Raw genomic sequence first — 18,161 nt, 5'->3', positions numbered from 1 at the left:
ATATACTAAAAAAAAAAAAAAAAAAAAAATGAGGCTTAGCTTTTAATAAGCCCTCCATATCGGTAGTTTTGATTTCTAAGATTTCAATAACCCATGGTTAACCATGGTCCAAAAATAACAGAAAATTTCAGAAATAAACTTTTAATTTGCACGCTGTTCTGAATACCTCACTTCATCTCATTACATAGGCATTGTATCATCTCACCTCTTCACAAGAGTCAGTACAGTACAATAAGATATTCTGAGAGAAAGAAAAAGCCCACAGTCACATAAATTTTATTACAGTATATTGTTATAATTGTTTATTTTATTATTAGTTATTGTTGTTAATCCTTTACTGTGCCTAATGTATAAATTAAACTTTATCATATGTATATATGTATGTATGCATAGGGAGAAAACAATATATACACAGGGTTTTTGGTTCTATCTTCAGTTTTAGGACAACTAGAAAAAGTCTAGAAAGGATGCCTTACAAAAAGTATGTTCCTAGGAAATAGAAACTACAGATATTTACTTGCATTTATATTTTGTGACACTTAAACAGGTAAGTGCTAAGTAATTGATGTGTCATACAAAATATTATCCATCTACCAAATTTTAAAAGCAGCCTTTAATTTTTCTTATAAATATTCCTTTACTGAAAGACCTCAATAAATAAAAAACAAGAGAAAACACTTAAAATTTTTCCACATATTACAATGTACTGTTGTTCTAACATAATAAAAAAATCAAATTTTTCAGACCCATAAACTATTTAAAACAAGCTTTTAAAAATACTGTGGCCCTGCTGGTGTTTCTCAGTGGTTAGAGTGTTGGCCCTCCCACCACAGGGTCATGGGTTCAATTCCCGGTCAAGGGCGCGTACCTCAGTTGCAGGTTTGATCCCCAGCCCTAGTAGGGCATGTGTGAGAGGCAACCAATCGATGTGTCTCTCTCACATCAATGTCTATCTGTCTGTTTCTCCCTTTCTCCCTCCCCCCACTCCCTCCATTCTCTCTAAAACTCAATGGAAAAAAATATCCTCGGGTGAGGATTAACAACAAAAAAAATATGTGTATAGTGGACACTAACCTAGCATTATCTTGGCACTATTCAAATTTGACTCTAAAAAAATTTAAAAATCACAATATAACATTATTAACTAAAGTGGTTTCTACCAAGTTGTTTGCCGAACTCTCAAGTCCCTTGTCATTTGTCTTACTAACTGCTAATAAAAAAGATGAATGCTGCCATTTCTAAGTCTCCACACCTAGCCCCAGCATGTGTAAGGGTGGGAGGGATAAGAATGAGAACCACAAAACCAGGCAGAATGAATGTCCCTCCCCCAAAGTTTCCCACCTCAATGCTCTCAAGGTCATTCAGCATTTTTATGGAGAGAAATGCTGAATGACCTTGAGAGCATTGAGGTAGGAAGTTAATGTTTGTAACCATTCCAAACATTTTAAAAATATATATTTTTTTTATTAATTTCAGAGAGGAAGGGAGAGGGAGAGAGATATAGAAACATCAATGATGAGAGGCAATCATTGATTGGCTGCCTCCTGCACCAATGTGCCCTTGACGGGACTCGAACCCGGGACCCTTCAGTCTGTAGGCCAATGCTCTATCCACTGAGCCAAACTAGCTAGGGCACCATTCCAAATATTAACTCCTATTTTTTCACCACCCAGGAACTGCCTTACTTTCTTACAGGACATCACTGTCTCCTGAGGAGAAAGTGATAAGGAAGAGAAGTTCCAGCCCTGACAACTGTGATATATAGCAAAGTTCACTTGCTATCTCATGGAAAGAGTCTTTTTTCTGTCTAAGACTAGTTTTTTACCTGCTCTAAGATCCTTTTTTAAACTATCAGGAAACTTGCCTCATCAATTACCATCACCTCTCCCCATCAATATCACCTTTTTCTCTGCTGCACTTTTATCCTCAACATATCTTTGTGCTCAAGTTGAAACATCTTAAAAAATAAAAATAAAATTAAAATTGGCCTTTAATTTAGCATCTTCTTCTAGGTACTACCACCTTCCCCTCTCAGGCAAATTTTTTTAAAGAGTGGCTATAGTTACTGCTCTCAATTCCACAATTCTCAATTGCTGCTCCTGCTCAGAACTTTCCCGAGCCTTGTTCTCATTTTATATCCTCTTTCTATGGCTTCAGCTATCATCCATAAGATGAACATTTTCTTCTTCTAGCCAAGACTAATATGAGCACTAGACTCCAAAATCTTCTTCTAGCCAAGACTAATATGAGCACTAGACTCCAGCTATCCATAATATCATCTATATACTATATGTACCTCAAAGTCAACATTCAGAAACTGAATTCATAATCTTTCTAACAAATTTACTCGTCATATCCTGGTTAACTATCTTCTATCTAGCCTAGATTCTACAAGTTATGTAAGCCTCCTCCCTATGTTAATAAATTGCAGTGACATACTACAGTAGAGAAGTAATAAGCCAATGACTACCCTCACTTTTCCGGTTGCCAAAATGGGAATAATCATGCCTATGTTCACTTACACTACCAAGAAATCAGTAAGATATCCTACCTAGTATGTAAATTACCATCACTCCGCTACGCCCACGATTGGGCCAGATGGAGGCGCAGGGGGCGGGACTTGGGGTGGCTGGGGTAGCCGATTAGGCCGGCAGGACACTGAGCTCGCGTTGCCAGTGGCGGCGCGAGCTCAGCGTCTGCACCATAGCTGTGCTGCGGAACAGAAGGGGCCTCTGGGGCAGCGAGCTCACGTCCCACTGCGGACCATCAAAAGCGGGGGAGCTGGGTGCCTGTCTGCTCCAGGACAAGCACCAAGCTGGAGGCTTCTGAAAGGCCTGGTGCACCAGCGGACAGGCACCCAGCTCCACCGCGATCGAAAGCGAAAGCGTGTAGGGGACCCTACACGTGCATGATTCAATCATGCACTGGGCCTCTAGTATGAAATAATATGTTCAATTGTTTGATTAATGTGAAAGAATTTTAAATTTTTTCTGAGTGATTGGAGAAAGGGAAAGGCCACACTTCATTTGCTCCAAGCTCTCTCAACATGTGAAAACTCTCCATGACTGGAAGTTAAAATTCCCATTGTATTGTGGAGTTAGCAATACATTTCAGAGCTTAAACTCTTCAGGATTCTGCTAATGACCACAGAAGGTTCAGAATGAAGCTCTTTAAACTATAATAATTGTAATCATTTCTGTAATGATAAGGGTATTGATTCAAAAGTACACGAGTGATTACCTGCCCTCAGTCAATTTATTATTTACTTGGAAAATACTAAATGCACACAAATATTATGACATAAAAGCCTGTAAATACAATTAGTGGTATTACACAAAAATTCCCAATTTAAAAATAAAAAACAAAGTTTCAGAATTTCTTGGGAATAAAGAAAAAGGAAATAGTAAAGAAACTGTAATCACAAGTAACCCAAAAGAGAAACTATAGTTTTATATTGCCAATTTTAATGTCACTTATAAAATACACAAGTTTTATATATCACTGCAAAGAAAGTGTTGCAAAAAGCAAGACACTTTCTGCTATATAACACAATTACCTTTACTTGTGACTGATTTCTTGACTGAGGCTACATGATCTTCAGAGCTTGCAAGACGCCTCAAAACATCAGCCAAAGCTGCCTTTAGCACAGTGATTTCATCTTCTTGTTGTTGAACTCGTAACTCAAGAGCTGAGAGGCGATCTTGAACATCAGAAGTACTTGCAGCAGATATACTATCATCTATAAAATAAGGGAAATATGGAATATTTTTAAATAAACTGCTTAAGAATCTAATGACAAGAATTATGTAAGTCTTTTAAAAGATAAGAAAAATTAAAGGGAAAAAACTTATTTTTATACAGATTAACTTATACAAAAATTTTTATAGCTATTTGAACTAATTTAAAATAGTTAAAGTTAGTATGTCAAACATAATTAAAATTATGAAAAATTTCCCCAAGGTCAAATTCCCTTAATATTATACCACTTTTTAACCAAAATGTTCCCTAAATGTATCACTTTGTAGACTTTTGGAAACCTGCAGTACAAATCACTTCAGTTTTGCTTTACATATCAGATTGAGAATGACTCACCTTCAGCATCAATGACCAGAAAGCATGTTTTTGTATTATATTAAAAAACCCAGCAAAACACTGCTATGTCATTAGTGAAAGACTCTCTGTTGTTCCTTCTTTCCACCTAATGCTTCAACCTTATGAAGAAAGGGTATGGTCTCCATAAAGCACAGAGCTGTATTTGCGTTAAGTATGTAACAATAACAAAAAGACTATTTAAATAAAGTTTGGCTATATCACAGCAATTATAAAATACTTCCAAAGCTATGTAACTTTAGAGTATACTATTGGGTCAATCAGAATCAACATGTATGCTATTGGCTATTTCACTATAAACAGAAATTTTCAGGAGGAAATTTGGATCTTAGATAAGAATGATCTGGACCAGAGTGATATAAACTGGGTGAGTCATTCACACAAAAGCAGTGTGTGCCATTTTTCTCATACCAAGATGTGACATATATCTTCTTAAAAAGACAATTTAACCAAAAATTTGAGTTAAAACAAACACCCTCAGCATTTAAAAAGCAAAGCTATCATCATTATTATGGAATAGTAAACAATATTCATATTTAAGACCATATATACCTACAGATGTCGCAGGCGTATGTACTCTCTTCTATCTTTAGAGGTATTTCAATGACAATCTTTGAGGAGTACTAGTATGGAAGTACTAGTTGGATTTAATCTTTAATTTAGACTTCAAAATTTGGTTCCATATAAATTAGTTGTATAATCTCTGGCAAATTATTTTATTTCTTTGGATCTTTCTTCATCTTTAAATAATATTATTATGAGGAATGTACCTAGTACTTGTTTGACATTCAACAAATGACAGCAAAATACAGGAGGTATAATTTAAGAGCTTTGGGCACATTGGTTACATAAAAGGTATTTGTCAAACTCTGAGATGCTTGAGAAAAGGACTAGTAAGAGCAATTCAGTCTCTCACTTTAGAAATTTTTATATTTGAGGTCCTTTTCATTTCCATAGTGATCTAATTTAGCTGAAGTCTAGATGACCCCATAATACTCTTTGTAAGTATGTTTTATTATGGTCACTGATTTTTGGGGGGGCGTCTGCCCAGAATGCTTTCCCATTTTCCTTCTTCTGGTGGGAAGAGCAAAAGATGTTCTCTTTTGTGGAACTACACCATTTTGTGAGGTCCTGTTAGGGCTGTCAATATATGATGTCTTATTCTCTCCTTTACCATCCCATACTATTAATAGGTTGAACCATAGGAAATGGCCTGTTTAGTTGGTAAAATATGATTGACTATTAGTAATTTCACGTGGTTCAATCTAATACTACTACAGTACAGGAGTGGTGGTAAGATATGGGCTAGGCCAAATGGAGTTCTCCCCTAATTTCCCAGAAAGAAAGGTGTAGCCCATCCTTCTTAGTTTGCCAGGCCTAGGGCTGTAAGACATAAAAAGAGTCTTGTCTACCCTCAGCTCCTTTGAAGGTCCTCTAAAGGCCTGGACCTTCAATTCTGAGAGTTGCTCCAATATTGCTCCTAGCTAATTATGTAATCAAATAAATTGCCTTTTTGCAAGCCATCACTTGTAAGCAAAAAAGGTCTTAAGTCAGTAAATTATTCAAAATGCTTTTCTAAATTGTTCTCAATTTACAAAGATTAGTTATCTATATATATAAAAGGCTAAGTGACTATCGCATCCAACCGAACAGGCTGTGTGGGGCGACCAGGCCAGCAGGGGGGTTAGTGAGGCAGTTGGGGTGATTACGCCTGCAGGGGGGGGGAGGAAGTTGGAGGTGACCAGGCCAGCAGGGGGGGGGGGAGCAGTTAGGTGCAATCAGGCAGGTAGGCAGGTGAGCAGTTAGGAGCCAGTGGTCCCGGATTGTGGATCAGGCCTAAACCGGCAGTCAGACATCCCTCAAGAGGTCCCAGATTGGAGAGGGTACAGGCTGGGCTGAGGGGACACCCCCCCTCCATGCACGATTTTGTGCACTGGGCCTCCAGTATAATATTTAACTTAGAATCACCACTTATGCGATTTAATAAACAAATAATCTTAATTATTTTGGAAAGGTCGCAGGGCCTGGTAGAAAGATTATTAGGTTATAATGCCAAGGTTATAGCCCTGGGTTTTAGAATTGACATGGTAATTAGCCTTCACTTTTGGCAAGTCACTTAACTTTTATAAAATTTGTTGTTGTTTTTTTAAAAAATGACTAAGGTTTTCACTTTGTGAAACTTGGATAGTTACATGAAAGGTGGTTCAGCTTGTAAAAATCCTACCATTACCTGGTGGATACTGTGATAAGGATAATTTTTCAAAGGGCAAAATAGGCAGGAAGTTAACTATTAACAATGTCCTGCATTTATATTGTACCTTTCATATTTATTACCTTACCTCCTTCCTCATAGTATCTATATTTTGTATTTGAAACCATTTGAGTTAAACAGCTTGCCTCAGGTCACCAAACTAGTCTTGATATCTGAGACTCAAACACACACCTCAACTCACAATTTAAGTGCCCTTTACTCTCTTTGACACAGCATTCTAATCACAGGACTACACACACACACACACACACACACACACACACACACACACACACACACACACACACACTGAGTGGCCGGATTATTATGATCTCTGAACACATAATAATCTGGACACTCAGTGTATATCCTATATAATCCTATATAATAAAAGGCTAATATGCAACTTGTCCCCTCGACCAGGAGTTCGACCAGCAGGCAGGCCGGCCAACCGCCCATGTCCCCTCCCCCTGGCCTGGCTGGCCGGACCCCACCCATGCACGAATCCAGGCACCGGGCCTCTAATACATACACACACACACACACACACACACACACACACACACACACACACACACTCTCTCTCACACTCTGAGTGGCCAGATTATTATCTGTTCAGAAATCATAATAATCTGGCCACTCAGAGAGAGAGAGAGAGAGAGAGAGAGAGAGAGAGAGAGAGTGTGTGTGTGTGTGTGTGTGTGTGTGTGTATTCCACAAAGCCAATGAAGGGGTTTAAACTATTAAGTGATGATTTAACCAGGTTTCTGTTTTAAAAGATCATTTTGGCTGCCATGTGAGAGTGGACTGCAACAGGATAAGAGTAAATGCTAGGAGACCAGGCAGGATGCTGCTATTGCAGTAACCCATATAAAAGATGATGCGGGCCTAGGCTATGGTTAAAGTGTCCATGTGCTTCAATTTGTCCAGGAAAATATGTCTGCTTTTTCAATATAAATATTATCATAATGCTCCTTCTTTCATTCTCAAGTTTCCCAGTTTGGATATCAATTACAGGGTCACAATGGAGATGCAAAGGAGTATAATAGTTGATTTCTTCAGTTCTTATAGCTCTAAAATTCTATAAGCCCTTCCTGCCTAAAATCTTGGCTCTCCACCTTTTTAGGTGAAGCAAGAATCTCGTTGGGAATCCAATAAAAGCTGTAGTAGAATAGTACATGAGCTCTGGTGTTACACTGCTTGAGTAAATCTGTTTGCTACTTAGCTCTGTGACTGGTTTCCTCATGCGTCATTTCTTCATGCTAATTAGTACTTATCTCAAGCTTGGGGTTAATTTGATGAAATAATGCACTGCACTGCCATATCCTGAGGGTTCAATAAATTATTATCATGTATAGTGGTGGACTTTACTATACTGTTTATTATTGTACAAAATTGAAAATGACCTAAAGTCCATGAATGGGGTTAATAAGCTACGATATGTTTACACCAAACAATACCAGCCAACATTTAAAAACAATGTGGTAGGTATATAAGCTAAAACTTTGAAAGAGCCACAAGACAAGTGGAATAAGAAATTGCAAAACAATATGCACTGAATAATTTATTAAAACACCCCTCCCAAATACTTCTAAAAAGTAAAGACTTCATATTTATATATGTATGTAATGTAGACAAAGAAATAAGTCTAGGTGATTGGGTTATTTCTGACTAGAAGAGTGAGATTAGAAGGATAGGGTTCCATAAAGGAAAAGTTTTGCTTTTTAGTATAAGTACTTCCATATCATGTGAATTTCACAATAAAAACGTATTATATGCTACTTAAACGTACATTTAAGCTAAAATGCATTGCTTCTGAAGCTTGAGTTTTTTTAAAGCAAGTTTCTTCTAGACAGTGTTCCAATTTTATAAAGGACTGTTAAGAGTGAAAGGCAATTAACTTTGCACTCGTCGATTACTAAAGCTAGAAAAAAGAGACTATCCTGAAGACCAACAACCCCTCCCGTCATTTATAGATAAGTAAACTAAGACTCTGGGAAACGAGGTGAGTTACTCATGGTCACACAGCAAATCGGGATTAGAGTTCCCTCCTCAGACTATAGAATTCATCAATCTTGCCCTTTTGGTTTGAAAACTTTGTTTTTATTTTTTATCTTCCAATCTTTAAAGTACCACACTCTCATTCACAATACATTTTTTAGGACTACCTCTATTCAGTAAAGAGAATATCTATTTTTGGGGGGCTTTTTACAATCCTTTTTCTTAGTTCAAGTACATTTTCCTCTTCTTTCTTAGCTCCTTTTAAAAATAGTTTCTAGCCTTGAGTGTTAAAATATAAACTACAAGTGAATTTTCAAGCATTCTTAAATTCATGGTGAGTGTGTGGGGTGGGCAGGGGAGGGTGGTGGTGGTGGTGGTGGTGGTGGTGGTGGTGGTGGTGGTGAAAGTAGGTCCATAAACCTTTATCCATCAGTCTATTCTATTTATTGGCATAACCAAATCTCTTATTAGAGGTGCAAGCAAATTTGTATATGACTAGTAAACTTTAATATTCAATATAGTTTTAAAACTACAATGACAGCTGCTTATTATACTTTCACATAGCTAATTTGTCTTCTGAACTGTCAAGAAATATGTTACCTTTGCAGCGATAAATATATTGTATTCTAAATATCCAAAAGTTGGCAATCCAGTATATTAGAATGAGATATTCCCATAACATTCTAGCAATTTTGAATGTCAATGATTTTCTATAAATTGTTCTAAAATGAAGTATTTCCTTTCTTGTCTTCCTAACAAGGGCACGAACTAGTAATGTAGTCATTTCTAGATGACTCAGTTTTCACTGAGAATATGAGTTACTTTGTGCTACAAGCACTGTGATAAAATAATGCCTTAGAGGCTATCATATTTTTAATTAAATAACTGAAAGCACTACATTTTCAAATTTCTAATCTTTCCTGATACCTTTCCTGCTTCCCTCTTTGCAGTTAGGGTTAACTATGCTGGTCTAGAGCAACAATCCTTTCCAGTCTAACTGCCTACATTATGGGAAACAGGCTAACTAAACTTTTTTAATTGTTTGCAAGAAGAGAAAATAACCTTTGAAATTAGGACTTTTTCTATTTAAAAAATTATATTTTGTATGTATATTACATATATGATTCGCACAATCTAAATAGGGCAAAAAATGAACACAGCCCCAGGCCTAATATTTGTGTCATTAGAGTCCCAGAGGAAGAAGAAATATTCTAGCTGAAAAATAATATGTGAAGAAGTAATATCTGAACTTCGCAAGTTAAATTAAAATTTACAAATTCATTAAAATTAATTATATATGGAAGTCCCAGCTCCACCCACCTAAAAATCAAATCCAAGTATATTAAACAACTAAAGAAAAAATTATAAAACCTTTAGAAAATAACACAGAATAACTTTATATCTTACAAGTACAGAGGAGGTTCCTATAAATAAGATACAGAAGAATTTAGAGTGTATGCTCACTTAAAAACACAATAATAAAGAGAAAAAGCAATTCATAAACTGGGAAAAGATAGGGGTAACACCTATAACTGGTAAATGATTAGTATCCTGAATAAAAGAATCCCTAGACCAACACCTTATGGAAAAGCAAAAATAAATAGCCAGTGAACATATGAAATGAGGCTCAAGTACCTAATTAATAACCTCAGAAAGGAAAATTAGAACCATATGAAATACTATTTTTACTCACCAAACTGGTAAAAACACACACACACAACACACACACACACACACACACAAAAAAAAAAAATTAAAGCCTGACAATATCAAGTGTTCCCAAGGATACAGAGTAACATGGAGTCACTCTCATCTATTCCTGGTAGAAAGTAAACTGTTTCAATGATTTTAGGGGGGAAAAACCCACTCTGGCATTATCCAGTAAAACTGAAAATACATCCTAAGACCCAGCAATTACATTCCTAGGTGTATATACCCTGATCTTACAGAAGGACAGGCAAACTTCTGTAATGGACAAGATAGTAAATATTTTAGGCTATGCAGACCATATAGTCTCTGTAGCAACTACTCAGATGCCTTTGTAAAACAAAAACAGCTATAGATAAGTATGTAAATGACTGGGTGTGGCTATGTTCCAATAAAACTTTATTTACAAAACAGATGGCCTGCCAGTTCCCCAACCTGGGCTCTGGCACAAACATACAATTCAAGAGACATGCTCAAGAATGTTCACAACAGCATAATTCATAACAGAAACAAAGTAGAAACAACCTTTTTGTCCACCAACTGTAAACTGCACAAATAAATTGATAGAAACATTCAATGGAATATTACAGTGAAAAAAAATAAACTATGTCTATATGCAACCTCATGTATGAATCTTAGGAATATAATGATGAGTGCAAAAAACAAGTCAGATGGGCTTTGTATAAAGTTCAAAAAATATAAAAGAAAATACCATTGTTTACAGAATAACACTACAAAGCAAGGGAATAATATACCCAAAATTTATGACAACAGTTATTTCTGATAGTTTAGGCCAGGGGACAGTATATTGAGGCCTCCACAGACGATGAAACATCTATGTCATAAATATTAAAATATGTTTATTATACTTTTATGGGAGAGAGAAGCTGAGTGATTTTTCTCTTTTGAAAAAGGTTGGGGGATAAGGATTATTAGACTCATATATGACTTGCTTACTTTATTTTTTGAAAAAATGAAACCATTTTTGCAAAGTAAATTCCAAAACAGATAAAAATGGAGTTGCGCTTCCAAAAAATCCTGAGGTTTTGTGTCATAAAAACAACTAAACCAGATGGATTTTATGATAGATTTGAAGGTTAATAGTATGATCCTAAAATAAGTTGTTACTGATGAACCTTTGGGGGAAAAAGTCCATTTCAAAAAAGTACATGATACAAAATTCCACCCAAAAAACAAATATTAAAAATGTTTTTAAATCGTCTCTGATCTCCCCTTCATAAAGCACTTACGTTAAAACACTGGGCAGACCTTACTGTGTAGAATGGTAATGGCAGAGGATCAGATTAGTGGAGCTAATATGGGTAGAAAACCATGAGAAAACAGTAACAATGCCCTGCCTGTATAGTTTAAATAAAAAAACCCCACTAGCCCAGTGGTCGGCAAACTCATTAGTCAACAGAGCCAAATATCAACAGTACAACGATTGAAATTTCTTTTGAGAGCCAAATTTTTTAAACTTAAACTTCTTCTAATGCCACTTCTTCAAAACAGACTTGCCCAGGCCGTGGTGTTTTGTGGAAGAGCCACACTCAAGGGGCCAAAGAGCCACATGTGGCTCTCGAGCCGCAGTTTGCCGACCACAGCACTAGTCCAAAGGACTATTAATAGGCAACTGATTAAATAAATGGTTGTACTATGATATACTATGTAGGTCTTTAAAAGAATGGTGTATATTTATAATCATAAATAAGTCTGGTAGGAGTGACAACATACTCTGGAAATAAAAAATTTGCAGGGCAAGATTTATAGTGTGTTCTATATGAATAGAACTGTATATCCGTGGCCATACATATATGTATAGATCTAAAGAGAAACTTGAGGTATATCTCTTGAAAGTGGGATTTCAGAGGATTTTTTCCTTCCTTATAGTTTTTTTACAAAATAAAATTCTTTGTAAACTAAATTTAATTATTTTCTCAGTAAAAAAATAACAGAACAAACTTAATCTATGATGTGAACCTATTTAGTACTGAACCCAAAATTTCAATACAAGTTTGGTTAATCTGTTGATCCATACTGAATGAAAACATTTCTGCAAAAATATAAGCATCATGATGTTCAAAAGGAATATTCTCAGGCCAGACACAAAAATCAATACAATGCAGCCAAAGGAAGACCCAGTCTTTAAATTTCTTCAAAACACAAAAAACAAAATTACAACTCATTTGTCACATTAGTAAATTAAAACAAATTAAAATTAAAATGATTTTTTGTTTTGTTCTAAAATGGAATTTGTTGTCTTCAAATATTGTCACATAAAGACAGAAATAAATTAAGTACTATATCAAGAAGTCATGCACTATGTATTCTACAACAGCTAAAATTTATTTTTTGGAAATAAACCATAATAAAATATATTAATAAAACCACAGCAGCTAATATGAATATATATTTATAATTATGCAAGAATTAATGTTTTCTAATCAAATTTTTCTCTCAAAGCAGTTTTAATTAAATAAGGCATTTTAACTATTAAAGCTTACATATTTTATTTCTTTAGTAAATGACACTATTAATTACCTCCTGCTAACAATATGATTATATGAAAATAAGACTTATTTCTGGTTTCAATGAAATTAACATGAATTATGTTGTTGGCTTATTTCCTATTTTTAAAAACTAAGTTTGTATTTTCCTTGTAGGTTATTCTTACTAAAAACTTACCTACTAGCATAAAATTAAAAGTGAAATTGTGTTAAGAAAATTTTAAAAACATTTTGCTACAGTACTCTGAGCACGATGGCTAGTCCTAGAAAAGGACTTCACTTCCTTCTATCTCCAAAATTCATTCACAATTAAAATGGTCTTTTTTCAAAGTCTTACTTAATTTAACACAGAATTAAAAACAGATATTCAGATAACTAACTGCTTTTGATGAAGTTTTTTTGGTTAGACTTTATAGAAGCAAACATTCAGCTTAATTACACAATTTCCTATTTGCTATTATTTGAGATACTTTTTTTATCATTTTCCATTAAAATCTGCTGTTTTAATCCCCCCCACCCAAGAATAATATAACGACCATCTTTTGGGGGGAGGCAGGGAAAGAACAAGTTGAGCAAAGTCCACTCTGCCCTCACAACAGAAATATATTTGTTTATTCAGTGGTTATAGTCTTAAATACTTTATGCCATTATTGACACATATTTCTAAAGGAAGGAGGGATTTAAAAAAGGGAAGGGATCTAGATTTATTCCAATTCCTCAGACTTCTTTTGTCACAAGTAGTAAAGTTTGTGGGACAGGTCTGAATTCCCAGGAAAGGAGAGATACGTTACCAGTGCAGAAGTTCGTAAGTACAGAGGAACCATACACTGAAGCGAGATCAGGCAAGCTGTCTTCCATTCTTGCCACCTACTTCACAAGCAACATAAACCAGTTCTGTCTACGTTTCCTGCTGCCTTCCCAGATAGTCCAGGGCAAATCCCAGCTTTCTAAATCTCACGACATATTTTACATTCTGAGGAAATCTTCCAGTCCAGATGGCCTACCACAAAGCACTTCTAGTTGGCACAAATAAAAACTTCTTAAGATAGCTCTTCTCCTGGACCTTTGCTCTCTGAACTAAAGAAAGGTTTTCTACTTATTTATAAAGAGAGACAAAGAAACTGAAGGAGAGAGAACAGACAGAGCACGCAGGCAAAAATGAGGTAGTATTCAGACAAAAAACTTGGGCAGCGTTGGGGAGTGGCTAAACTCCAGGCTTAGGCAGAAACACATGAATTAATGCACCACATGAAGATTCTCTACAATAATTTGGTTGTCCTCGGGTACTACTTTTCTAATCATCTTTTACTCGGTTAAGAGTAAGGTACAGTTGCTTCAAATACAAGAAGGTTTTGCCTTCTGAAACTGAAACACAAATATACTAAATAGTTTCTATAAATAACAGAGGTAAAGCCCCCAAAGTGAGTATTTTCTCTACTAGGAAATAAACAATGTGTGGACAAAGTGGCAAGTCACATTTCCTTTTTCCTTTTGCTTTTGTTTAAAATAAAATGAAATTTACATGAACTGTAAAGAAACTGAAAGAATTATCACTTTTCATTGATTTTTAAAACCTAAATGTTAAGATTAACATTGCTGATTAACACTATTTCACTAAATATAATGAATGTAATTAACAATGAGAACATTTTTCTTAATTTGCTAACTTTTCAAATTATTTTAAACTAATACAACTGCACTAGTAAATGACCTATAATAATAAACAATTTATATCTGGTCAGATATTCCAATTTTAAACCACTCAAGCTTACACTAAGATAAATGTATAAAGTCATTCAAATTCTAAATATCTTTAGTCTGCCTTACAAAACCATGTAAACCAGGTAAAAGTTAATGAATGCAATATATATTTATTCTTCTGATAACTACTTCTAAACCTAAGACTAATCAAAGAACAAATACAAGGAAACTATTGGCAGTTTATCTCTTGAATTTGTTGCTTTTAAGCTTTATATTTATAATTGAGAAAAGGATATTTGAACCAACCTAAGGTAAAACAGAAACAACATGACTGCTATAAATACACACCAAAGAAATAGTGTATAATGGATGAAACCTAAACTTAACATTTAAGAGTTGCACTATAAAGATTGAGATAAGAATAAACTAACAACAAAGCTAATAAAAGACAGAGGAATGAAGCAAAATGATCTAGATTAACAAAAAGCCTTTGTGACAAAAGAGTGTTTCCTCAAGTGAGACTTGGGAAAACACTTCTCTTTTGATTAATACCTGGTACAGATTCATCAAAATCTAGGAGCCATTTAAAAGATAAATAGAAGTGGGCTAGGGAGTGTGCAATGTTTTTGAAATAAAGGACATTCAGGTGAGACCACATCCTATATAATAAAAGCCTAATATGTAAATTGACCAAACTGTGGAACGACCGGCGGAATTACTGGTCGCTATGACACGCACTGACTACCAGGGGGCAGACACTCAACACAGGAGCTGTCCCCTGGTGGTCAGTGCGCTCCCACGGGGGAGAGCGCTGCTCAGCCAGAAGCCGGGCTCACAGCTGGCGAGCGCAGCAGCTGCAGCGGGAGCCTCTCCCACCTCTGCGGCAGTGCTGAGGAGCAGTGAGCCAAGAGGTAAGGAGCAGCAAGCAGGCGGGTGGTAAGGAGCGAGGGGTCCTGGACTGCAAGAGGGCACAGGCCGGGCTGAGGGACCCTTCCCCTGCCCCCCAATGCACGAATTTCGTGCACCGGGCCCTTAGTAGGTAAAATAAAAGCAGACAAAACTGGAAATATAATGATACAAAAGAAATGTGGTATGCCAGGTACAGACTAGGAAATATGTCAAATTCTGGATATACATCCAAGAGAAATAAAAACATATGCCCACATAAAAACTTGTGCTTGATTGTTCATAGCAGCATTATTCAGTAAGAGCCAGAATGGGATTTGGCCCCTACCCTCAAGCAGCTTTCAAAGATGCAAAAATCCTCAAAAAAAAAAAAAAAAAGTATTAGCAAACCGAATGTGTTAATATATTCAAAAAGATAATAAATCACGACCAAGTTGAATTTATTAATTTATTACAATGAATAAAATTAATCACATTAACAGAAAATAAAATCATTTTCATTTCAACAGAGAAAGGGCATTTTATAAAGTTTAATATCCATTCAAAACAAAACCATTAAATACATATTATGAAGAGAAGGGAACATTCTTAATCAGATAAAAATTCACGCAGATCATATTCTGTGCATTTCTCTAATACACACATATATAAATATCCTACCTAATAAAATAGTAATATGCAAATTGACCGCACCTTCGCTACGCCCAAGCCACACCCACCAGCCAATCGGCGAGTATGCAAATTACCCAACCAAGATGGCGGTTAATTTGCATATGCTGAGGGAGGGAGGAGTGAAGACTGAAGACAACTTAGAAGGAAGAGGGAGGAAAAGCAGAAAGCAAGGTGGCTGCCAGAGGGAAAGCCGGGGCGGGGCGGGGCGGGCGGCAGCGGCGCGCGGCACATGCGGCCGCAGCGGCCACTTGCAGGATTCTTCCTGCAAATGGGCTACTAGTATATGTATAAATATATATGTATGTATGCCATCCCAAGTGCTCTTCTTACAATGTGTCTTTTTTCACCAAAAAGCAGGATCTATGTTCCCTCCTCTTATATATGGATGGGGGATTCTGACTGTTCCAATCAGGGTATAGCAAAAATGAGACATATGACTTCTGTGACTAGGTTGTAAAAAGATACAGCTTCTACCTGGTTTTCTCTCTTTGGTTGTGCTTGCTTGAGGAGAAACCAGCTACAATGCTGTGAAGAAGCTCATACTAGCCTACATGAAGAGACCACATGGAAGGATTCAGGTGGAGAGGACCTATGAGTAAATGAGCCTTCAGATCATTCCTTCCCTGTGCCTTTTCCATTTTGCAGCCAACCCCTCAGACAAGCAGATAAACCTTTATGACGTGCCCTATTTAAATTCCTAATCCACAGAATCCATGATCATAATGGATGCTTCATGCCACTAAATTCTTAACTGGTTATGCAGCCCCAGTAAATGGAACAGGCATATACAAAAAAATACATTATATTTAATGTTGAAATACCGAAAGCTTTCCTTTTGAGATAAGGAGGGGGAAAAAAACCTCCCACCACTTTGATTCTGTGTTGCAATCCTACTCAGTTCAATAAAACAAGAGAAATAAAGATTAGAAAAGAAGAATATAACTATCATTCACAGGCAATAAATATATAGGTAGCTTATTAGAATTAATAGAATTAACAGCAAGTTTAGCAAGGTTGATGAACATCGGTCAACATACAAAATCAACTGTATCTTAGCAATGAACAGAAAATGTTTTAAAATATCATTCATAATAGTAATAAGTAGTAAATGGGAATAAAAATAAATGAAGTTCAAGACCTGCACATAAAACTAGTAAATTTTTGGCCCTGGCCAGTGTGGCTTAGTTAGTTGAGTGTTGTCCTGGGCACCTAAAGGTTGCTGGTTCAAATTCCCTGTCAGGGCACATGCCCAGATTGTCGGTTTGATCCCCAATAGGGGGTGTGCAGGAGGCAGCCTATTGATGTTCCACCCTCATATCGATGTTTCTCCATTTCCCTTTCTCTCTCTAAAATTTAATAAAAAAGTATTTTTTTAAAAACTAGTAAATTTTGTTAAGAGAAACAAAAGGCCTAAATAATCATATAAATATACTATGCTCCTGGGTTAAAGACTCAATGAACATATGCCCCTTTTACCCAAACTGATCTGGAAATTTAATACGTAAAATAATTTCAACAGTTTTGTGTGTGCATGCATACATGTGTGTACTTGCATAAGCATTGAATTTGATAAGCTTATTTGAAAGTTTATATGGAAAAGCAAAGGGTCAAGAATAACAAACCCTCTTGAAGAAAAGGAAAAAAAGAGGAGCACTTTGTCTATTAGATATCAAGACTTATTACAAATGGACTCATGGAACTGAAAAGAGAACCCAAAAATAAAAACAGCCATATAAAGACTAAAGGTGGCACTTTAGAGATCTGAGGAAACAAGAGTCACGCCAATATATAATGATGGGTCGAATGGATCTCCACATGCAAAAAAAAAAAAAAAGAAAGAAAGAAACTTGACTCTTAACTCACAGCACATATAAAAGTCAATTCCAGGTGGATTGTAGATCTAAATGTGAAAGACAAATACTAAAGCTTTTACAATATAAACAAGACAGAGTCACTACTGAAGAAGGATAAGATAACAGAACCAATCTTAAAACTGAGAATGTCTATTCATAAAAAGATACCATTAAGAGTGACAAAGGCCCTAAGCAGTTTGGCTCAGTGGATAGAGCGTCAGCCTGCGGACTGAAAGGTCCCAGGTTCGATTCCGGTCAAGGGCATGTACCTTGGTTGTGGGCACATCCCCAATAGGGGGTGTGCAGGAGGCAGCTGATAGATGGTTTTCTCTCATTGATGTTTCTAACTCTCTATCCCTCTCCCTTCCTCTCTGTAAAAAATCAATAAAATATATTTTAAAAAAAAAAAAAAAGAGTGAAGAGCCAGAATAGATGAAAGTAGTTGAAACATAT

At 36.0% G+C, this 18,161-nt stretch overlaps 1 protein-coding gene across 2 annotated transcripts in view; it reads right to left on the bottom strand.

Annotated features, from left to right (window-relative positions):
* EML4 (EMAP like 4) overlaps positions 1-18,161 on the bottom strand; it is a 148,635-nt gene that overhangs the window by 86,878 nt on the left and 43,596 nt on the right. For both annotated transcript variants that reach the window (XM_008162201.3, XM_054727897.1), the window contains exon 2: positions 3,557-3,739. In XM_008162201.3, coding sequence (XP_008160423.1) covers positions 3,557-3,739 — 183 coding nt within the window. The remainder of the gene's footprint in view (positions 1-3,556; positions 3,740-18,161) is intronic.

The sequence above is a fragment of the Eptesicus fuscus genome, chromosome 16 (genome assembly GCF_027574615.1).
Source record: "Eptesicus fuscus isolate TK198812 chromosome 16, DD_ASM_mEF_20220401, whole genome shotgun sequence".
Taxonomy (NCBI): Eukaryota; Metazoa; Chordata; class Mammalia; order Chiroptera; family Vespertilionidae; genus Eptesicus; species Eptesicus fuscus.
Note: the sequence above shows the minus strand (reverse complement) of the source record. Positions and strands in the feature narration are given on the sequence as shown.